Raw genomic sequence first — 25,537 nt, 5'->3', positions numbered from 1 at the left:
TATGTGTTTATATACATATGTACATATATATATATATATATATATATATATATATATATATATATATATATATATATATATATATATATATATATATATATATATATATATATATATATATATATACATATGTACATATATATATATATATATATATATATATATATATATATATATATACATACATACATACACACATGTGTATATGTACATATGTGTATATGTATATTTACATATGTATATGTATACATACATGCATTATATATCCATATGTATATATAGTATGTATATATACATATGTGTGTACATACATATATATACATATGTGTATATATACACATATGTATATATAGGTATATATACTCTACATATGTATATATGCGTATTTTATATGTGTATTTATGTGTACATACATATGTATGTATATTTGTATATACGTATACATACATATGTATAGTTATATGTATATACAAATGTGTATATGTCACGATGTGGTTGCAGCTTGCCGCAAGGTTTGTTTCCCCGGGACGCAAACGGACTACTCTGGACAAGGCGTGCAGGTAAAAACATGATTTAATTATCCAAGTAACGAAACAAAGGCAAGCGTGCCAATCGCTAAGGCAAAAACTTAGGGCAGGAAACATACACGACTTACGTGGCAAGGCATGAGGCAAACAAATGACGCTAGCCTGAGCGTGCAGAGCAAGGTGACTAAATAGCTCTCTGATTAGTGGTTGACCGCAGCTGAGCGTGGGACCACTAATGAGAGGCAGGTGAAAATAATAAGTAGCTATGGCAACCAAACCAAACTCAGGTGTCAAACAGGAACTAAAAGAGTCCAAAACTAACAGAACATAACAAAAACATGATCCGGACCACGGATCATGACAGTATATATATATATATATATATATATATATATATATATATATATATATATATATATATATATATATATATATATATATATATATATATATATATATGTGTGTGTATATTCATTTGTATATCTTTGTGTATATATGTATAAATACATGTATATATGTGTATATATATATGTATGTATATATACGTATGTGTCTATACGTATGTGTATATGTATACTGTATATAGTTATACTTTATACATGCACTCAAAGTTCAATATAACGTGATTGTTGGGGTCCATAAAACACCAATCACGTTATTCCAGAGATCGTGTTTTATTGAAATCCTTATTTTTTACCCTTTTTTGAAAGAGTTCTGCACGTAGCCAGGCGGGCTAAACCTGAATGGTGGATTGTGCTCCCACGTCACAGAATGGGGCAGGCACTATCCACCAGTAGGTTTGGAAATCACTGAGTTGATATTTTTTTCAAATGTTTTTTAATGTCTTTGGAGATTTTTATAAAAAGGTAATGTGTAAGATTGAAAATATGTGATAATTTGGGGGAAAACAACGCATTAACACACATAAGCAAGCAACACTAAAACTTTGATGTTTCATTGAAAATATAGAACATTACACAAGGCCCTCAAAAAGCTGTCAAAACTTTTGGTAAGCTATGAAGCCGCACCGCTTGATGTAACTTGGATGATTACGGCATAGTTAGACGTACTGTGCTTTAACATACGGGTATTATCTTGGTGTGTATAAAATATTAGGAGAGATATTATCTGGCGTTTTGTTTCCCCCTATTATGCATAACAAACTTTTCTTACCTATTAGTACATGTATATTTGGGATCTGCAAGTCGCAAAATTTTGCGCCCGTCTGCCATTGTAGTATACGTGTAGTCAAAAAGGTCCTACTTTTTCTCTATCGTTTTGTTGTGTGGCATTCACCCTTCACTATTGCCATCTCTAATATAAAGTAGCGCAGAGTTCTAACTTATATCTGTCAATAGACTCCATTTGCAAGCGCTAAAAACTACCGGTACAACAAAGATGACGGGGAGAGGACGCAGTCAAAGTGGAGCTGAGTAAATAAGACCGCCCATAAAACTGTGTATCCTGTAGAGATGGTCAGAAAGTGGCTTAAAGATGTTCTGTAAAAGATAATCTATGCAACATTTTGACCAAAGAACCACCATTACATGTTCTGTAGAACACAAGGAAGTGTTTTAAATGTAGAAAAAAAATCTGCATTATAATCTGGTGAGCCTTTTGTATGAAAATAGACCTTAATAAACCCGCTCATTGGCAGTGCGCTTTAAAATCCTGTGCCCCTTATGGTCCGAAAAATATCGTAGGTCAATATACTGTTTTATAAGCTTTTTGTTATTTTTGATAAAGTAAGATCTAATACTACATCTCATTATTGGAATTCTGGAATGTACTGCTTATATTGGAAGCTAATATCAGACATTTTTGATGCATACCAATATAACATGTTTTTTAATTGATATCGGACCGATATCCAATACCAATATGGGATCAGAACAACCCTACTTTTGCTGTCCATTTATGCACGCCGATGCCACAGACGTTTCATTCATGTCCATACAGGTCCAGTAACTTTGGCGATTGGAAGGCGAGCCAAAGCCGACATTTCCCGTCAGCCCCGCTGAGAATGTCGCCAAAGCGCAGCTTCCGTCAATCAGACGTGCATGCTGATACCGTCAGCTTGCTGCAAATCTGACGTGTACGCTGCTGCGTGGTGCTCATGTGGTTCTGACTCTGTCAGGGTCGCCACAAAATGTGCTGCAGTGTGTCAGTGTTGTGTATGTCAGTGTTTTTCAACCACTGTGCCGTGGCACACTAGTGTGCCGTGGGAGATGATCTAATTTCACCTATTTGGGTTAAAAATAGGCCCTGCGATGAGGTGGCGACTTGTCCAGGGTGTACCCCGCCTTCCGCCCGATTGTAGCTGAGATAGGCTCCAGCGCCCCCCGCGACCCCGAAGGGAATAAGCGGTAGAAAATGGATGGATGGATGGGTTAAAAATATTTTTTGCAAACCAGTAATTACAGTCTGAAAATGATGTGTTGTTGTTGAGTGGTCGGCAGAGTAACCGTGTAATACTCTTCCATATCAGTAGGTGGCAGTAGCTAGCTAATTGCTTTGTAGATGTCGGAAACAGCGGGAGGCAGTGTGCAGGTAAAAAGGTGTCAAATGCTTAAACCAAAAATAAACAAAATGTGAGTGCCCCTAAGAAAAGGCATTGAAGCTTAGGGAAGGCTATGCGGAACGAAACTAAAACTGAACTGGCTTACAAAGTAAACAAAAACAGAATGCTGGACGACAGCAAAGACTTACTGTGGAGCAAAGACAATGTACGTCCGAACATGACACGACAATCAACAATGTCCCCACAAAGAAGGATGAAAACAACTGAAATATTCTTGATCGCTAAAACAAAGTAGATGCGGGAAATATCGCTCAAAGGAAGACATGAAACTGCTACAGGAAAATACCAAAAAAGAGAAAAAGCCACCAAAATAGGAGCGCAAGACAAGAAGTAAAACACTACACACAGGAAAACAGCAAAAAACTCAAAATAAGTCAGGGTGTGATGTGACAGGTGGTGACAGTACAAGACCTATATTGATACAGTACACCTACTTTGAGACAAGACCTATATTGATACAGTACACCTACTTTGAGACAAGACCTATATTGATACAGTACACCTACTATAGTCATGCATGGTTGGTTATGATTTAAAGTCATATCCAACAATTGTGACAACGACTCTTTACTGTCAACTGAGTTTAGTTTTTGAATGATTTCTGCTGGTGGTGTGCCTCTGCATTTTTTCTACGCAAAAAATGTGCCTTGGCTCAAAAAAGGTTGAAAAACACTGGTGTATGTTGTTCTCGTTGCACGGTGCCGGCTGTCGATCCACATTCCCCGGCCCCGCCCACTCACCTGATTCTGCCAGCCACTCGCTGGGTCTGATTTCCGTCACTCTGGCAGTTGCCGGCGTACTGAGCGCGGCCGGGGGCCCCCTGGTCTCGACGCAGCGCCATCGCCCCATGAGTCAGCACGGAGACACCCTTGGCGATGCGCCTGCAGGGGGCGAGAGAGACAACAAAGGAGTTCGGAGGCGCCGGGACGCCATGAAAAGTTTGTAGTGCAGAGGTTCTGGCTGCAGGAGGCGTGGATGTCACGAGTCGGGACATGTTCAACACAAGTTGTGCTGTCTAAATCAGGCCTGGCCAATTATTTTGACTCGGGGGCCAAATTTAGAGAAAAAAATGTGTCTGGGGGCCGGTATATCTGATTTTTAGGAACACTAATACAAAACCTCACAATAACGTCTGAATGCTAAAAACGTTATGACAGACCGCCTTAAAAAAATGGAATTGAATTTTAAATTTTTTTACTGAATGAGACACCCAGAATGTACATGAAAATAAAGACTGTGGGAGCTACAATATTAACTATGAACGATAAAACACTGAATATTGACAACATATGAACGTCACACCCCCTCTCCATCGACATATTTTACAATCAAGCGAAACACAAAAAAATGCAACAAACAGCGAAATATAAACACGAATGGTAAAAAAAACTAAACAACAACACACCAATCTGACATATCTGATACATCACTAAGCTTTAGAACGTTGTTGTAAAAATCTCCTTCCGCATTTCAGGCTGGCCGCTCTTGAAAAACTATGTGGAAACGCTTCCCACCCACCCTGCTTGGTGCCTCGTCTAAGCTGCTGTGATTTAGATTACCATAGTAACTAATTAGATGACCATAGTAACTAATTAGATGACCATAGTAACTAGTATATCATGCAAAAGCTCAGATTCCAACCATTGAAATACTTTGTATAGTTCAAGACTTACGGTCATTAGAAAACATCACTGCACATCAAAATGGCAGCTACAGTTTCCATCTTGAAGATGTAAAAATATTATTTGGGAATGTCCAGCGGGCCGAATTGAAAAACTTAACGGGCCGCATGTGGCCCCCGGGCCTTAATTTGCCCAGGTCTGGTCTAAATGATCAACTACGCACAGGTGCTAAAGTAGCAGTGTAATGTGCATACCAGGCCACTAGTTGGCGACAGTACAAACATGCTGTCTTGTGAACTGCCTTTTCATCTTGGGAAAGTGGTGTTTTGTAAAAAGTGTTTCCCACATGGGAGACTATGCGGAACTCTTGTTGGGCTTTCCTCTTCCTCTTATCTACTGCATCAGTTGTTGTGTTGGACTTGTGCGCTGACTTGAGAGGGTCGTTAGTGGCGCTTTGGCGTGAAATGGCAAGCAGGAAGGGGCGTGGGTAGTTTCTCTCTATGTGACAAAGCTGTGGTCCACATCATAAGCATCGCTTTTTTAATGTTCGGGGACGCTCTTCGGGGGACCTCCAGCACAAACGCACATAAAACACAACGGCACTTGGGCTGCTGGCCGAATAACAACAACATAACGGCACAGACGCACAAGATCAAAGCTACACAGTTACAAAGCAACACAACAACAAAGCTACAGAACAACGCAAATGCACATCAACAGACTAACACAAAAACAAATCGACACAACACGGCTACACAAGAAATAAACGCCACAAAATAGCAATAGAGCTACACAAAAACCCAACTATACAACAACGTGGCCAAATGTTCAAAATCAGTGGCCTAGTGGTTAGAGTGTCCGTCCTGAGATCGGTAGGTTGTGAGTTCAAACCCCGGCCGAGTCATACCAAAGACTATAAAAATGGGACCCATTACCTCCCTGCTTAGCACTCAGCATCAAGGGTTGGAATTGGGGGTTAAATCACCAAAAATGATTCCCGGGCGCGGCACCGCTTCTGCCCACTGCTCCCCTCACCTCCCAGGGGGTGATCAAGGGGATGGGTCAAATGCAGAGGACACATTCCACCACACCTAGTGTGTGTGTGACAATCATTGGTACTTTAACTTTCACTTAACTTTAAACAAAAACGTGGCTTAACAATGTATTTTGATTTATTTATGTATTTATTTATTTCAATCTCGATTTCAATTTGGACTTCTCACAATCATAAAAAACATTATAATCATAAAAAAATGATGATGCTAATTCCTGAGCTTGCAAAGGTGAGCTTAAGAGTGAAAAAAAAAAGACCACACCAACTTGTTTGGTTCTACTTTTTATTTGACACAGCACTATTATGTCTAATCAATAATCACTAAATAACAAAAAAAGTAATGCATTTCCACGATAAAGGCCTACTGAAATGATATTTTCTTATTTAAACGGGGATAGCAGATATATTCTATGTGTCATACTTGATCATTTCGCGATATTGCCATATTTTTGCTGAAAGGATTTAGTATAGAACAACAACGATAAAGTTCGCAACTTTTGGTCGCTGATAAAAAAAGCCTTGCCTGTACCGGAAGTAGCGTGACGTCACAGGTTGAAGAGCTCCTCACATCTGCACATTGTTTACACCAGCAGCGAGAGCGATTCGGACCGAGAAAGCGACGATTACCCCATTAATTTGAGCGAGGATGAAAGATTTGTGGATGAGGAAAGTGACAGTGAAGGATTAGAGTGCAGTGCAGGACGCCAGGGTGTATCTTTTTTCGCTCTGACCTTAACTTCGGTACAAGGGCTCATTGGATTCCAAACTTTCTCCTTTTTCTATTGTGGATCACGGATTTGTATTTTAAACCACCTCGGATACTATATCCTCTTGAAAATGAGAGTTGAGAACGCGAAATGGACATTCACAGTGACTTTTATCTCCACGACAATACATCGGTGAAGCACTTTAGCTTCGGAGCTAACGTGATAGCATCGTGCTTAACTGCGGATAGAAACAGAAGAAATAAGCCCCTGACTGGAAGGATAGACAGAAGATCAACAATACTATTATTACTTCTATTATCAGGAGACACCGAACCAAACCCTGGCCCTGTAACCACACGGTTAATGCTGTCCAGCCTGGCGAAGCCTAGCAATGCTGTTGCTAATGACGCCATTGAAGCTAACTTAGCTACGGGACCTCGACAGAGCTATGCTAAAAACATTAGCTCTCCACCTACGCCAGCCCTCATCTGCTCATCGACACCCGTGCTCACCTGCGTTCCAGCGATCGACGGCGCGGCGAAGAACTTCACTCGATCATCGGTGCGGTCGGCGGCTAGCGTCGGATAGTGCGTCTGCTATCCAACTCAAAGTCCTCCTGGTTGTGTTGCTACAGCCAGCCGCTAATACGCCGATCCCACCTACAACTTTCTTCTTTGCAGTCTTCATTGTTCATTAAACAAATTGCAAAAGATTCACCAACACAGATGTCCAGAATACTGTGGAATTATGTGGTGAAAACAGACGACTTAAGCTGTCCACGTGCTATTCCAAAATGTCTGCTTCAACCCGTGACGTCACGCGCAAACATCATCATACCGAGACGTTTTCAGCCGGATATTTCGGGGGAAATTTAAAATTGCACTTTATAAGTTAACCCGGCCGTATTGGCATGTGTTGCAATGTTAAGATTTCATCATTGATATATAAACTATCAGACTGCGTGGTCGGTAGTAGTGGGTTTCAGTAGGCCTTTAAAGTAACCGCAAACGGAGTCATGGAATTGGCTAACAAAACAGAATCTACTGTTAAACGCAGAATTTTGTGAGGGGAAGGAACAATTGTTTGGGAAAATAATGTGTCGAGATTGCTCAATTATCCCGGAACACGTCCTAAACCTAACAATGTCTACAGCCACTTGAAACAGCGACGAAACCACAAAGCTAAAGCTATCAAGCACAATCCATACACCCACAACACATCTCATTTTCTGTATTGTAGTTGTGAAAAACATCATAAATTTAAGATAAATGTACAAACAGCACAGCAGTCACACTTTGAGAGTCTGTCTTTTTTTTTTTAACACAGCATTAAGTTTACACGTCAAGCTCAGAACAACAGCACACTTCCCATCTTCACAATAACAGAGAAGTGCGCAGCATCCGGTATGACTGCAAATAAAATAACAAAATAAAGGTTTCAATAAGTACCTTACACAAGCATAATGTACTGAAAGCACTTATTGATACATTTACAAAATCATTACCCTTTGACATAAAATATTGGTCAGAATTGTCCAAAGATGTTTTGCACCAATATGAGGATTTTTGTATTTAACAAATGTTTTATCAAATTTTATTTTTTGACAAAAGTACACATTCTATTGTGGTGAAATTATTGTGTAGGTAAAAAAAAAACGGAATTAAAAAACATTCAACTAAAAAACTGAATGTTTTTTTTTTCATAATGCTATTATTTTAGTGTGTTGTTGTTACATGTATTATTATTATAATTGTTGTTTACTCGTTACTAATTCATATGTGGTTATTCTTTTAAATTATATTTAAAGTTTTGGTGGTACAATCCATATTTATATTTTCTAATTAATGAATAATTGTGTTAATCCTGATTTAAATATCAATCCAAATAATCATGATTATTATTTTTGCCATACTCGTCCAGCCCTACAACACAGAACACACCAAAACAACACAGCAACACAACATCCCAACACAGACACACAACAACACACACAGCTACCCATCAATACTCAACAAAGCAAAACGGGGAAAAAACAACACCGCCACACAACAACACTAAAACAAGACACGACACAGCACTGTAACACTACACAGCTACAGAAAAACAACAATTCTGCAACTCAAGTTGCAACAACACAGCACAAAAGGCAACAGAACAGAGCACCACAGCAACACAAAGGCACGACACAGAGACACAACACAACACAGCAATGAAACTCTACATTGCAACCTAACAACACAGCAAAAAAACAACACAGATACACAGACAAACAACCATACTTACACAGTAACACGTCAATACAACAAACCATCACAGCAACACAGTTACACAACCACACAGCAACAAGACACGGCATAGCAATAAAATACTATACAGTTACATAGAAACACAGCAACAAAACGGAGACGCGACACAACACAGCAACGCAACAACACAGAAAAAAACACTACACAGCAACACAGCTATATAACGACACTAAAACAACACCAAGACACAACACAACACAGCAAAAACAGTACACATCACACAACACAACAATAAAAATTAGGGATGTCCGATAATGGCTTTTTGCCGATATCCGATATTGTCCAACTCTTTAATTACCGATACCGATATCAACCGATACCGATATATACAGTCGTGGAATTAATCAATTATTATGCCTAATTTGGACAACCGGGTATGGTGAAGATAAAGTCATTTAAAAAAAAATAAAATAAAATAAGATAAATACATTTAAAAAAATTTATTGAATAAAAAAGAAAGTAAAACAATATAAAAACAGTTACATAGAAACTAGTAATTAATGAAAATCAGTCAAATTAACGGTTAAAGGTTAGTACTATTAGTGGACCAGCAGCACGCACAATCATGTGTGCTTACGGACTGTATCCCTTGCAGACTGTATTGTTATATATTGATATATAATGTAGGAACCAGAATATTAATAGAAAGAAACAACCCTTTTGTGTGAATGAGTGTGAATAAGTGTAAATGGGGGAGGGAGGTTTTTTGGGTCGGTGCACTAATTGTAAGTGTATCTTGTGTTTTTTATGTTGATTTAATAAAAAAATAAAAAAATAAAAAAATTAAAAAACGATACCGATAATAAAAAAAACGATACCGATCATTTACGATATTACATTTTAAAGCATTTATCGGCATCTCTAATAAAAATATAACACCACAAAGCAAAAACAGCACACAGAAATACCAAACTGTGATGTTTTGTTCTTTACAAAGACAATAAAATTCATTATATGCATGTACAGTATTACTGCATCATACTGAGAAGGTATTACAGTGTTTATTTATATAGTCATTAATCACAAGTGCCTCAAAGGGCTGCAAGTGTTGGGCTTCCAGTGCCTAATAATAAAATAAATCCTAACAAAGCATCCGGACGTGTGTCTTGTTCTTCTTCAGGAGAAGAGTCAGCAGAATTCCTTCCTCACTTGAGTGTAATTGTCCAAATCAATGAGGAACTGTTCCTTTCACCTGACGCACTGGGAACGTCGTTTTAAATTAGAGGAGATAAAACTTTAATGAGCCCGGCGGTGAAGCGGGGTCACACGTGAGCAGATCCATCACACCGGGACCAGCCGCTCTTAAAATGCCAGTGTGTTGGAAAAAAATGTTTATTTTTACAGAGAGGAGACGAGCAAAATGTTTATTTCTCACTCTGCCTCATGTATTTTTAAAAGCACGCGGCATGTTTAATTCCCGTACTAACACGGAAGGGAAACGGAAGAATTGTTCAGCCTTTCAGGGGCAACAAGAAAGTGGGAGAACCGCTCAGTTGTTTTTGGAATATTCAACACAAACATTTAACATTCACAAATGCTAACGTTCCCTTCGAGCGCATTTGTGTGTTCATTCCAAAGCAGACGAGAATCAAAACAATGCGGCTCATTTAAATTCAGCGAGAATCGTACCTGCGCGGCTCGTCCCTCCAGCCCTGAGGCCGGATGGCGAACAAGGCCTTAGGCAGCCCCTCCAGGCCCAGTCCGGACAGCGCCGGGCCCACCGCGAACCACATGTGACTGGGACCGGCCTGCCCCGCCGCCCAGGCCGCCCGGAACACCAGCTCGGCCTCCTCCAGGGAGCAGTACAGCAAACGGACCTGAAGAGAAACGAGTCGTTACGTTTGTCGTGCAGAGACACTTGAAAGCACCGCGCTGCATTCAGGAACCACTCGCCGGGAGAGTAAAATGACTGCTTGTCAAGGCAGTCATATCGCCTCCCTCACCCTATCGGCCCCAGAGGCCACACTTTTGGCTCTTACTGGAAAAGAAAGAAAGGGGTGTTCTTAAGGTATCAACCCTGGAATCTTTTCTTTTTCTTTTTTTTTTCATCAGATAAGCATCAGCCCCGAGGACGGCCGACTTTGAGCTTTGACCTGTGCACGTCTCAGCCTGAGGGACTCATGGGGGTTCTGGACAGCCAACATGGCGTGATGTGACAACATCGTTGTGATCCATAACAAGCGGGCCTCACCGGGGAATCCTTTGTGCTTCTCAACCGTCTTCTTCTGCCTCACGTTTTTCAGCGCGTTCTTTTATAATGATGGATTCTACACGTTACTATGTTCCACGCGGACTTCTTTCTATTGGTTCCTTGGAAAAACACTGCTGCTCGCCTCATGCATTATTAAAGAGTTCAATAAGGGGGATGAGATTAAAAAGAAAGATGAAAACCGGTGGAAGACATCTCGGTGGAGCTGATGATGATGAAGAATTGAGGAAGAGTCCATCCGCACAATGAGCGTTGAGAGACACAATGTGCTTGAAGACGTACAGTCATGGTCAAAAGTTTACATACACTTGTAAAGAACGTAATGGCATGGCTGTCTTGAGTTTCCAATCATTTCTACAACTCTTATTTTTTGTGATAGAGTGATTGGAGCACATACTTGTTGGTCACAAAAAACATTCATGAAGTTTGGTTCTTTTATGAATTTATTATGGGTCTACTGAAAATGTGACCAAATCTGCTGGCTCAAAAGTATACATACAGCAATGTTTGGTTACATGTCCCTTGGCAAGTTTCACTGCAATAAGGCGCTTTTGGTAGCCATCCACAAGCTTCTGGCAAGCTTCTGGTTGAATTTTTGACCACTCCTCTTGACAAAATTGGTGCAGTTCAGCTAAATTTGTTGGTTTTCTGACATGGACTTGTTTCTTCCGCATTGTCCACACGTTTAAAAGTCAAGACTTTGGGAAGGCCATTCTAAAACCTTAATTCTAGCCTGATTTAGCCATTCCTTTACCACTTTTGACGTGTGTTTGGGGTCATTGTCCTGTTGGAACATCCAACTGCGCCCAAGACCCAACCTCCGGGCTGATGATTTTAGGTTGTCCTGAAGAATTTGGAGGTAATCCTTACATTGTCCCATTTACTCTCTATAAAGCACCAGTTCCATTGGAAGCAAAACAGGCCCAGAGCATAACACTACCACCACCATGATTGACGTTAGGTATGGTGTGCATGGGATTAAAGGCCTCAGCTTTTCCCCTCCAAACATATTGCTGGGTATTGTGGCCAAACAGTTAAATTTTAGTTTTATCTGACCACAGAACTTTCCGAAAGGTCTTGTCTTTGTCCATGTGATCAGCAGCAAACTTTAGACGAGCCTTTAGGTGGAGCAAGGGCTTCCTTCTTGCATGGTAGCCTCTCAAGTCCATGGCGATGCAAGACGCGCTTGACTGTGTACACTGACACCTGTGTTCCAGCAGTTTACAATTGATTGCAGACCTGCTTTTTGGTGGTTCTCGGTTGAGTCTTGATCATCCTGACCAATTTTCTCTCAGCAGCAGGTGATAGCTTGCGTTTTCTTCCTGATCGTGGCAGTGACAAAACTGTGCCATGCACTTTATACTTACGAACAATTGTTTGCACGGTTGCTCTTGGGACCTTAAGCTGCTTTGAAATGGCTCCAAGTGACTTTCCTGACTTGTTCAAGTCAATGATTCGTTTTTTCAGATCTGTGCTGAGTTCCTTTGACTTTTACATTGTTGCGTTTGTAACCGAGTCTAATGACTGCATCACATGAGCACTATTTAAATGGGCTCAGAGAAGTCAACAGGTGTCATCAATCATAATCACTCACATGAAGTTAAGAGGCCATGCCATGAAGCTAATTTGATTTGATTGTAACTTTTCTACATCACCAAAATGTATAATGTATGTTGCTGTATGCATACTTTTAACCCAGCAGATTTGCTCACATTTTCAGTTAGACCCATAATAAATTCATTAAAGAACCAAACTTCATGAATGTTTTTTGTGACAAACAAGTATGTGCTTCAATCACTCTATCACAACAATATAAGAGTTGTAGAAATTATTGGAAACTCAAGACAGCCATGACATTATGTTCTTTACAAGTGTATGTAAATTTTTGACCAGGCCTATAGGTCTATCCACCTAATATATTTAATGATCTATCTAGCTGGTCTATCTGTCATCCATTCATCAATTATCTGTCCATAAATTGAATTTCTCATGAATTCTCGTTGTTTGACAGAGGACATGTTCCTGTTGCAACATTGAGAAAAGTCCCCTTGGAAGAGTAGGAAGTGTGCTGGAGTGTGTTACGTTATACTTTTCTGACATTTCACATTTGCAGCCGTCATGTGTGACTGGATGATGCAAGTGTTTCCACGACAGATTTGTACGTTGATAACATGCAAATGAAGCTCCCGGGAGCGACACAGATTAATTATTCAGGCTTCTTTCTAGTCTACCGGCTCGCGAGCGGATCGGTGCGGCGCGAAAAATGTTCGCCTTGAGCCGTTTCCAAAGCGGTCCCGGCTCGGCTCACTGACTTCGCCGTGATGTGAAGAAAAATGTGAATGGAGTCAACTCACGTTCCACTTCTCTTGATATAACGTGTCCTTGAGGCCTTGACGAAAGCATTTTCTCTGCTCGGATGGTTATTTAATATCTGATGAAGCTTAGAACAATAACTGCCAGCTAATAAGTTCTGACCCGCATTGGCTACAATCTTGGTGAAATATACATGCAACCGCAAAGTCAATAAATGTGTTAAGTCAGACAGAAACAGTTTTCCCCAAATAATCCATGTTGTGGACACCTCACTGCAAATCAAATTTTTTTGAGATCTAATTTTTTCATGTTTCACTGAAAGTAAAACATGATTTTTATCAGACTCCAGTGTAAACGCGCACAGGTGGCCTCGACGTCACTTGCATGTACACTTCGATAAAGTGAAAACAAAGGAAGTTGACCGGGAGGAAGTCACTACTACTACAAACTAAAATAAAAGTCGCAACACCTTAAAAAAAGTAGTTTTTTTACGTGAAAGTAAATGAAAGTAATACAATGTATCAAAGGATGTAAACAGTGTAATATATTTGGGAGGATTGTAATCTTTTTATGGCTGTTAAGTAGAGGAGACAGACATCAGCGTGGATCTATGTGAGCTTTATTTTTCAACTCACATGTAAGCAAATGCGCCACAGCGTCAATTCCGGTCTTTCAACAATCGCTATTTATTCGGAATCAAAATATATATTCATATATTACATATAGCCTATTAATTGCGCATTATCGACGAGTGATGCACCGAAAATTCTGACGTTTCTTTATAAAAACCAAAACCGGACGTTGTGATTAAAGGCCTACTGAAACCCACTACTACCGACCACGCAGTCTGATAGTTTATATATCAATAATGAAATCCTAACATTGCAACACATGCCAATACGGCCGGGTTAACTTATAAAGTGCAATTTTAAATTTCCCGCTAAACTTCCGGTTGAAAACGCCTTTGGATGATGACGTATGCGCGTGGCGTAGCCAGTGAAACAGAAGTATCGGTACCCCATTGAATCCAATACAAAATAGCTCTGTTTTCATCGCAAAATTCCACAGTATTCTGGACATCTGTGTTGGTGAATCTTTTGCAATTTGTTTAATGAACAATGGAGACTGCAAAAAAGAAAGTTGTAGGTGGGATCGGTGTATTAGCGGCTGGCTGTAGCAACACAACCAGGAGGACTTACTTGGATATCAGACGCGCTAGCCGACGCTAGCCGCCAACCGCACGGATGATCGGGTGAAGTCCTTCGTCACGCCGTCGATCGCTGGAACACAGGTGAGCACGGGTGTTGATGAGCAGATGAGGGCTGGCTGGCGTAGGTGGAGCGCTAATGTTTTTATCATAGCTCTGTGAGGTCCCGTTATACTAAGTTAGCTTCAATGGCGTCGTTAGGAACAGCATTGTTAAGCTTCGCCAAGCTGAAAAGCATTACCGTGCATTTACATGTTCATGGTTTAATAGTATTGTTGATTTTCTGTCAATCCTTCCAGTCAGGGGTTTATGTATTTTGTTTCTATCTGCATTTGAGCCCGATGCTATCATGTTATCTCCCTAGCTAAGTTAGCTTCAATGGCGTCGTTAGCAACAGCATTGTTAACCTTCGCCAGGCTGGAAAGCACTAACCGTGTATTTACATGTCCATGGTTTAATAGTATTGTTGATCTTCTGTCTATCCTTCCAGTCAGGGATTTATTTATTTTGTTTCTATATGCAGTTAAACACGATGCTATCACGTTAGCTCCGTAGCTAAAGTGTTTCGTCGATGTATTGTCGTGGAGATAAAAGTCACTGTGAATGCCCATTTCGCGTTCTCGACTCTCGTTCTCAAGAGGATATAGTATCCGAGGTGGTTTAAAATACAAATCCGTGATCCACAATAGAAAAAGGAGAGAGTGTGGAATGCAATGAGCCAGCTTGTACCTAAGTTACGGTCAGAGCGAAAAAAGATATGTCTTGCACTGCATTCTAGTCTGTCACTCTAACGTCCCTCATCCACGAATCTTTCATCCTCACTCAAATTAATGGGGTAATCGTCGCTTTCTCGGTCCGAATCGCTCTCGCTGCATTGAAAACAATAGGAAAATATGAGGAGGCGATCAACTGACTACGTCACGCTACTTCCGGTAGGGGCAAGGCTTTTTTTAATCAGAGACCAAAAGTTGCAAACTTTATTGTCGTTGTTCTATACTAAAGCCTTTCAGCAAAAATATGGCAATATCGCGAAATGATCAAGTATGACACATAGAAAGGATTTGCTATCCCCGTTTAAATAAAAAAAATTCATTTCAGTAGGCCTTTAAATATCCATTTCAGCTGGCGACTGTGTCTACGAGTGACGTAGCTTGCCCAAAGCTGACGAAAAAATCACATTCAGGTCACATACGGACTGTGTTTAGACTAAAGTCACTTTTGAAAAGAACAGATTCTAATCTGATTCAGGACTACCTCCTGATGTGGCCTGAATGAAGCACTTTGGAGCGTTTAGACTGGCAGAAAAAATCTGATCTGTGTCACTTGAGGGCAAAAAAAATCAGATTTGGTGAGCAGTGTAAACGGGGCCAAAGTCAAGAAGCTGTTAGCATTGAACCATTCTGCATACTAATAATGGAATATGCTAAGATAACTGCTCAGCTCAGACTTCCAACGTCAGGACCTCTTCAATTTCCCACAAAGGTCTGAACCTCAGCAGGGGATAGTACAGACCATTCTGTGTACACCTGATGCCTTTTAAACATAGATCAAAGACTGCACAAAAGTAAAAAAACAAACAAAAAAAAACATAAAATAACGGACTGTCAGGAAACAACAGGAGGGGACTCACCACAGTAGGGACTAGCATAGGAAGCCAAAAATGTGAGGATCATTCCTTGTTGAAGCTGTTTCAAGTCACCGCCTTTAAATGACTTTTGCTAGCATATATTACCAATAGTTTTAGTTCAGTTTATTTTGAACATGTGTACAGGGTCACATTGGCTCAAATCTCCTGTTAATAATTTTCTAAGTGGTTGGTCATATTAGGATTGTTTTCATTTATTTTTAAAACATTTCATTTGGGTCTATATAACATGTAATGATGGTTCTTTGGTCAAAATTTTGCATACATTTTAGACCAATCTTTAAGCCACTTCCTGGTTGCAGTCAAAAACATTTTGTTTTGAATGGCAAAGTTGTTAGATGCAAATGAAGACCTCCTTACCACGCCCCCTCAGGCTGACAAGACTTTCATCCCCGCCCCGGCAGCCTTGTTTAGTTTTTTTTTTTTTTTTGCTAAGGTAAGACCATATGGAATATGCAACCAGCCTTCTAAATTTTATTTGACTTTCACCACAGCTTCCCAGACGATATAACAAGACCAGCAGCTCACCGCGGTTTGTTGTCAGCTCAAGGAAGAGACGATGCGGGTGGCAAAAGAAAGGAAGAAAGACAGGCTGCAAATCTGGTACGATACGCTGGCTAAGGTTAAACTAAGTCTTTTTCTCTTCAATGCGAAATCCTGGATGTATGAATGTGTATGTTGACAGTAAAATGTTTTTCTATTCTATATCATGTTAATACTTTTACTGCACTGCTGATTTAACCAATTGTGAACAATAGAGGCTCGAACCGGCTGTAGAGTAAGCTCCGCTAGAAGCTACATCGCGAACGTAATAACGGATTATCATACTAACTGGTCCACTTTCAAACACAGTGAGACTGAGCTAATTAAAAGTAGTTTTTAGGAAAATCATTATTTATTTGCCAGAGGACGGTGAGGCCATTGTCTTACATTGAAAGGCTAAGCTAGCTACACAACGAATCGAGCTAATGTTGCAAACGTATCATTCACGTATCAACCTACTGTTATTAATTACCCTTTCATTGTCTCCTCCATTGACATAAATAGTAGTCACCGAGCCCACCATTAGAAGTAGTTTTTCGGAAATCCATCTTTTTGTGAAAGTTTGTGGGGGAAGCAGGATTCTTTTCGGACACGACTTCTTCACAGTTGAAAGGCACAATGCCACGAATCATAAAAGTTAGAGGTAAGGCACTTCTTACTTCAGATGAGACTGAAGGTTTGTGCAGTGACTTGTGCTGGTTGAAAAAACCAACAAAAGAACATTCTATTCATTGGGTTTCATCGTGGACATGTTGTGGTACAACCGAGCCTAGGTAAATCAAAAAATGGCCGACTCGCGCCAGGATGTTTGGGTAAATGTCTACCATGTATGGATAATCCGCTGACGTCACAGGTCAGAAAACTTCACAAGTCAGAGCAAATTCCAAACGTTTGGAGAGAGTATGAAGGATGGCAAGATTGTTTTATAAATATCTCCGCCTTGGTTTGATTTAAAATTTCCGGGACTAATGCAGATCCGAAATACAGATAAGCAAGTAACAATAGGTAAGTAAAGTTGTTTTTGCATAATTAGGCCATTTCAAGGCAGTGTTTATTAAATAGTGGCTCGGGACTTCAAGGGGGTCAGGGTGAGATACGATTGGGGTCGTGAGCAGCAGGGAAGATTTTCATTATGTGTGTCTACACTCTAGTGTTCATATTAGAACGATACACAAGCCTGCAGCTAGCTGACATCAGTGCTCAATCAAATCATTAGGCTCCCTGTTCTACCCAGTAAAAGTAGTAAGTACACAGGAACACATGTACAAAGTGAACAGAGGCCAAGAAATGGAGTAGTTAAATACAGAAATTAAAAGAAAAAGGGAGTCGTCGTTAGCGGCGTATGTAAACAGATACATTTAAAACATGTCAAGTTCTCAATTATAATTCAATTTATGGGGGGTTACAGGAACATTATTGTTGATTGTTGTTGTTTTTTTAAACCAAGCACAGTTCTATGATTGTTTCTTAAAGAAAAATATATATTAACTCTTAATTGTTTACACGGTACAATTATATCACGTAGCTCAGACCTACTTCCAGTTCCTATCTAGAGCGCTAAACCTTCTGGGTAATGTAATGCAATGTGAACCAAAAAAAAGAAAACAGAACCCACAAATCTTTGAATAAATATGTGAATTTAAATGTTTTTTCTTCTCCTTTTTCAGGGTATTTAAGTGGACTTTGTTCATGGAATACTAGAACTAAAGTATTTCCCATCACGTCGAGGTCAACCTTATATTTATATATATTTATTTCACCTTTAATTACCCAGGGTAAAACATTAAAAAACAGATTTTCATTTGGAATGCAGACATAGCAACGAGGCAGCTTTTAACATGTTGGAGGTGTTGAAGTTTGATGATATTCTTACATCGTCTCTAATTTATCAACAAAAAGGTCCCCAATAGATCACTCTCAACAGTTCACAAATGTGTGAGGGTAAATGTGTTTAAACATAAATTAATATTTAAGATGGACACTTTTTAAATATAAAACATACACAGAGAATGTCTGTAACTTGGGGACGACAGCGCAAAGCGGACAATAAGGAAACATTTAGTGGTGTTTTTTATCTGTGATGACTATTATTAGTTGTAATTATTAAAACAGTACTGCAATAATGACCTCTAAGTATGTGCTTTTACTGCCATTTAATGTCTACTTTTAAGTCTTTGCGGTATAAAACTACTTATGTATAAAATACTACACGGTCCAGCTCCATCCTATATTGCTGATTGTATTGTACCATATGTCCCGGCAAGAAATCTGCGTTCTAAAAACTCTGTCTTATTAGTGACTCCCAGAGCCCAAAAAGAGTCTGCGGGCTAAAGAGCTTTTCTATTCGGGCTCCAGTGCTATGGAATGCCCTCCTGGTAACAGTTAGAGATGCTACCTCAGTAGAAACATTTAAGTCCCATCTTAAAACTCATTTGTATACGCTAGCCTTTAAATAGACCCCCCTTTTAGACCAGTTGATCTGCCGTCTCTTTTCTGCTCTGCCCCCCTCTCCTGCGTGGAGAGGTTATCAGGTGACCACAGATGATGCACTAGCTGTTCAAAGTTGGGACCCGGGGTGGACCACTCATCTGTGCATCAGTTGGGGACGTCTCTGCGCTGCTGACTTGTCTCCACTCAAGATGATCCCCTACACTATGGACTGGACTCTCACACTATTAACTAGATCCACTCGACATCCATTGCACCGGTCGCAGAGGGGGGAGGGGGGTCCCGAAATCTGTGGTCCCCTCTAAGGTTTCTCATTGTATCCCATTGGGTTGAGTTTTTTCTTGCCCTGATGTGGGATCTGGGCCAAGGATGTCATTGTGGCTTGTGCAGCCCTTTGAGACACTTTGATTGATTGATTGATTGATTGATTGATCACTTACGCCATGGGTCCTCAAACTTTTTGACTGGGGGGCCGCATTGGGTTAAAACAATTTGGCCGGGGGCCGGGCTGTATGTATATATATACATATATATATACATACATACATACATATATTTGATATATATATTAGATATATATATATTAGATATATATATATATATATATATACTGTATATATATATATACTGTATATATATATATATACTGTATATATATAAATATATATATATATATATATATATATATATATATATATATATATATATATATATATATATATTAGATATACCGTATATATATATAAATTTGATATATATATTATATATATATATATATAGCGCACTTTCCGCGCGTGCGATGATGTCACGTTATCGATGAGAAAATACATTTTTAGACAATATGATTTGCCTGAGCGGCTAGGAGACACCGTGAGTAGCAAGCGGTACAAAGTGGATAAGAAAAGACAGAATTTTTTATTTTTTTTTAATACTTGGGACTTCCCGCGGGCCTGATTTAGGACGCTGGCGGGCCAGATCCGGGCCGTAGTTTGGGGACCCCTGACGTACGCTCTTCATACACTTTAACAACTCAATAACAAGTGGTCCTCAAAAAAAAACATCTTCTCTGTGTTGAGATGTCTGCGATCTAAACACAAATACTCCATGCTCCGACATCAGTAAAGATGGCTGCAGCTAACAGAGAGGCATGTACCGTAGGAGAGAGAAAGCAAAGAAAAATAAATAGGATCACCAAGATTAAAGCTAAATAAAGTCAGACTTGAATTGCGAGGCCTGGGTTGATGAAAAGACTGAAAGATGAGCTGATAGCAGCTTTACGGGGAAAGTTGGGAGCCTTCACCCTCCTTCAAAAATAGCTTTTAGAAAGGAATCTTTTGAAAAGTCATGTGCACACCTTCTAAGTGTGAATGGGAGGGTGCACGAGACACTATAGTGTCACTGAACTTCCACTGGCCGTCATCTCCAGGGGGTCACCTAGGGTGCAAGCTAATCAAAGAAGTTATTAGGAGAGAATTATGAGGCTTCAAGGGCGACGCCGCTTCATTGATCAGCACAAGTCGTCATTGCTGGAAAATTACATTGATTTCTTTTTTTTTTAACAACTGCATGCTAAAGGCGGACCAGTGCCTCAGGACCAATCCTGCACACTTTGGCTCTCTTTTCTTCTGCCTGTGGACTTCAAGATGATCGCTTTAAACTAAACAGTGTTCCCCTCGAGTGACTGAACCACCGTCCCGATGTTCACATTAGGGTTGTACGGTACACCGGTACTGGTATAGTATCGCAGTACTAATGAATCAAAAACGGTACTATACTCTGTTTGAAAAGTATTGGTTCCCGGCGCGTCATCACGTCGTGTCATTGCTAGGTTTACGAGCAGAGGAGCATGTTCGGCAGCACACAATCACAGAGTACTTACAAGCAGACAGTGTGTAGATAGAAAAGGGAGAACAAACGCATTTTGGTCTAAAAACTAACGACAAAGGTGAAGTTATAACACTGAAACACCCTCAGGAAGAGCTGTTTTAAGACATGGCTAGCTAGCTAGCGGCAAACGTCCATTTGCAGTCGGCAGTGTTTTGGCTACTTCTAAATCACTAATCCTTGCCTCCATGGCGACAAATAAAGTACATTTCTTACAAGTATCATCCTTGCAGGACGAGGAATATCTAAACATGCATCACTACACACTGTAGGAGGATACGATAGCTAACCGCTAACAGCAAGCTAGCACCCTGAATGTAAACAAATGCCATGAGTGGATCTACACATGACATCCACTGTAATGATACCAAGTACGCTAGCGTATCTAGTCGATACTACTATGATTCCATCGATATTTTTTATCGTCACAAAATCTTTTTTCCTTTTTTTTAAATTCATATTATTTTTATAAACTCAGGAAATATGTCCCTGGACACATGAAGACTTTGAATATGACCAATGTATGATCCTAAAACTACTTGGTATCATCCAAAACTAATGTAAAGTATCCAAACAACAGAAAAATAAGTGATTATCACATTTTAACAGAAGTGTAGATAAAACATGTTAAAACAGAAAATAACCAATAAATTAACAGTAAATGAACAAGTGTATTAATAATCAATTTTTACAGCTTGTCCCTCATAATTTTGACCAAATAGAATGAGAAATTACACAATATGTTACTGCATACGTCAGCAGACTAATTAGGAGTCTTTGTTTGTTTATTTACTACTAAAAGACAAGTGGTTTAGTATGTTCAATATGTTATTTAAGGACACAATTGCAATAAGAAACATATGTTTAATGTACCGTATTTTTGTTAAAATAAAGCCAATAATGCCATTTTTGTGGTCCCGCTTTATTTAGAAAAGTACAAAAAAGTATCAAAAAGTATCGAAATACATTTTGGTACCGGTACTAAAATATTGGTATCAGGACAACACTAGTTTACATTATAATGCATCGAGAAATGTACGGCTCTTTTGGTTTACTTATACCGTATTTTCTGGACGATAAAGCGCACCCACCAAATTTTACAAGAGGAAAATATTTTATAAATTAGCCGCACTGGACTATCAGCCGCAGATAGACATGTTGTGAAAGGAGTTATTTACACAGAAATACTTTATAAATGTTTATTTACATACCCTAAATGTTTCCAAAAGGTGCCTAAGATAAAAAAAACGGCGGATCAAACAAAACAGCAGTCATCATCGTGAACCCACTAGCTGCGGAAGCTCGCTCTCCAATCAGCTAAACAGAATCAATGACTCCACGGTGACGTTTTGGTGAATTTACTGAGGACTTTGTTAAACGGAAACAATACAAAAAGAATGCCATTGTAGGTTAATAATACTAACCCAGACACTTGTAAACATGTTAGCACATTAGCTAATGCTAACGACACTCACTTGATTACATTACGATAGCATGTACAAATATGCATGGAAACACTCCTACAGACATCACACATGAGACGGTTCAGTAAGTATGAATTGTTTTAGTTACATTGTAAAACTTACAAACGTTGCTTGGAGTGATGAACAAAGAGTCCATACGAGTAGAACGCTGGTTACTGGGGTTCAATCCCCACCTTCTACTATCCTAGTCACGTCCGTTGTGTCCTTGGGCAAGACACTTCACCCTTGCCCCTGAAGGCTGCTGGTTAGCGCCTTGCATGGCAGCTCCCGCCATCAGTGTGTGACTGTTTGTGTGAATGGGTGAATGTGGAAATACTGTCAAAGCGCTTTGAGTACCTTGAAGGTAGAAAAGCGCTATACAAGTATAACCCATTTATCATTTATTTATTTATGGATGAAAAATAGACGGAACGGCCCTTGTACTTCCGATTGAAAGCACTAAACAGAAGGAAACACTGTAGACGTTCACCCCGCACACCTGCAGTGAGCGAACTTGTCCAAAAGATGGCGTCATAACACAAACATTAACACACTTCTTCAGTGTCTTTGCTGTACATCATATGCATTATGGCCGTCAGCAAAGAAAAATCCAATAAATTAGCCACACTGTTTTACAGACCGCAGAGTACAAAGCGCAGGTAGGTAGCATAAGTAGCGGCTTATAGTCCGCTAGCATTAATGCGGCGTCTGTTTTTGCAGTTCCGTCCGGTGTGAGGGGCATGTGCTCGACATTGCAGTGGAGGACAGCGCTTCATCCTCAGAAGTTGATGAAATAAAAACAAATTGCGTATCATACGATACATACAGTAGTAGTACTGAACCAATACCACTGCATCTTAATGTATCATTGCACCCTTAGTTCACAGTTTGATTACCCAAAAAGTTCGGCATGGCGCCATTTTTCACACGGTTACGTTTTCATGCACAATCTCCAATTCCATTGTTTGCTACATGCATGTTTGCATCTATTAAGTGCGGACACTAAATGGTCCCTAGTGTGTGAATGTGAGTGTGAATGTTGTCTGTCTATCTGTGTTGGCCCTGTGATGAGGTGGCGAGGGTCCAGGGTGTACCCCGCCTTCCGCCCAAGTGCAGCTGGGATGGGCTCCGGCGACCCCAGGAGGGACAAGCGGTAGAAAATGGATGGATGGATGGACGTGCGGACAGCAATGTTTTAATTAGGGCTGTCAAAATTAAGTCAAAATGTGCGCATTAACACATCATCATTATTATTCTGATTAAAAATTGTAATCGTCTAACAGAAACGGTTTTGATGCTGCTTTGGCTGTAGTGTCTAAAACACAGAGGGCCCAACTTACTAAAGGTTTGCGTGTACTAAAACTTTATACCACACGCAAAGCTGATCTACTAAACGTGTGCAAAGGGGATTGCATCTGTGAAGTGAGCAGAATAAGGCGTGCTATCCATTTTGTGTCCCTGTCTTCTTTGTAGTGCAAGATATAGGATGACTATCAAAACACCCACAATGCAGGGAGGGGAAGATGCAAATATATAATACAGCACGCAAAATGTGATTCATCATCACTCATCACTGTTTTGCGTTTTATTTAGCACAATGTAAAAGTATGTGCAGACTGACAGTTACACACACAGCTGCAGGATCGGTGCTGCCGCTGCAAAGAGAGATGATAGGCAGAGAATCTTCTGTCATACGCGTGTCAACATATTTGCATGGTCTGTCAGAAAAAAAAAAAATTAGACATATTAGACAATACTCAGCAACATCCTTATTCTTATAATGTTATAGCTGCATGCTCGGTGACTCAAGGGGCTGATTAAAACAAATGTGAAGTGAAGTCAATTATATTTATATAGCGCTTTTCTCTAGTGACTCAAAGCGCTTTTACATAGTGAAACCCAATATCTAAGTTACATTTTAAACCAGTGTGGATGGCACTGGGAGCAGGTGGGTAAAGTGTCTTGCCCAAGGACACAACGGGATGGCGGAAGCGGGGATCGAACCTGGAACCCTCAAGTTGGTGGCAAGGCCACTCTACCAACCGAGCTGTACCGCAAATGTAATTGATGTGTTTTGGCGTTTAAGTTATAATATATATTATTAACATATCTCCTATATGAAAAAAAACTTCCCGAAATACGCATTTATTTGTGTCTTGAGTACAAGTAAGAGCAGCCTCTCTTACATGAGCGCACCTTGGGCGTTAAAAAAAAATTTGAATTTCGTAGCAGATGCAATTGGGACTGTGTCTAAAATGCCCATGAAAAGTGGCAGATGTCTTCTGCATGTTTGGAAACATTGCAAACACAACAGGTAGGAGGAGCATGATAAAATGAATGTGCAGTAAATGATCGAGCGTCTCCTTGGTGATGCTACGTATACTACACGCAAAATCCTCATTTAAATAAGGCGGTCAGCACCACTTTTGAATTGTACACGCAGTGTTAGTAGATCACATGCGACACAGCCACTAATAGTACACACAATTTTATAGATTGCACATGCTGTTAAATCAGGCCCAGGCTGTGCTGGTGTTCCTAATGTTGTGACCGGGTAATCCATCCATCCGTCCATTTTCTACCTCTTGTCCCTTTTGGGATCGCGGGGGGTTGCTGGAACCTATCTCAGCTGCATTCGGGCGGAAGGCGGGGTACACCCTGGACAAGTCGCCACCTCATCACAGGGCCAACACAGATAGACAGACAACATTCACACTCACATTCACACAATAGGGACCATTTAATGTTGCCAATCAACCTATCCCCAGGTGCATGTCTTTGGAGGTGGGAGGACGCCAGAGTACTCGGAGAGAACCCACGGGGAGAACATACAAACTCCACAAATGAAGATCCCGAGCCCGGGATTGAACTCAGGACCTTCATATTGTGAGGCACATGCACTAACCAATGTTCTCAAAAATCGACGGTGTACATAATGTACGTATCAATTCTGGTTGTGCTAACCGATCTCAAAGCAATTTTATTTGGTACATGGTGTAATGATAAGTGTTATTAGTAGATGGCAGTC

At 40.1% G+C, this 25,537-nt stretch overlaps 1 protein-coding gene across 3 annotated transcripts in view; it reads right to left on the bottom strand.

Annotated features, from left to right (window-relative positions):
* Positions 1–25,537, bottom strand: part of grin2da (glutamate receptor, ionotropic, N-methyl D-aspartate 2D, a) — a 416,525-nt gene that overhangs the window by 169,952 nt on the left and 221,036 nt on the right. For 2 of the 3 annotated variants that reach the window (XM_062056652.1, XM_062056653.1), the window contains 2 exons: positions 10,427–10,614; positions 3,849–3,989 (listed from right to left, as the gene is read on the bottom strand). In XM_062056652.1, coding sequence (XP_061912636.1) covers positions 3,849–3,989; positions 10,427–10,614 — 329 coding nt within the window. Of the gene's footprint in view, positions 1–3,848; positions 3,990–10,426; positions 10,615–14,518; positions 14,601–25,537 lie in introns of those variants that run through there. The other variant, XM_062056654.1, reaches the window with a different exon arrangement.

Source organism: Entelurus aequoreus, linkage group LG08 (assembly GCF_033978785.1).
Source record: "Entelurus aequoreus isolate RoL-2023_Sb linkage group LG08, RoL_Eaeq_v1.1, whole genome shotgun sequence".
In the NCBI taxonomy this organism is placed as follows: Eukaryota; Metazoa; Chordata; class Actinopteri; order Syngnathiformes; family Syngnathidae; genus Entelurus; species Entelurus aequoreus.
This window is presented reverse-complemented; position numbering and strand designations above follow the sequence as displayed.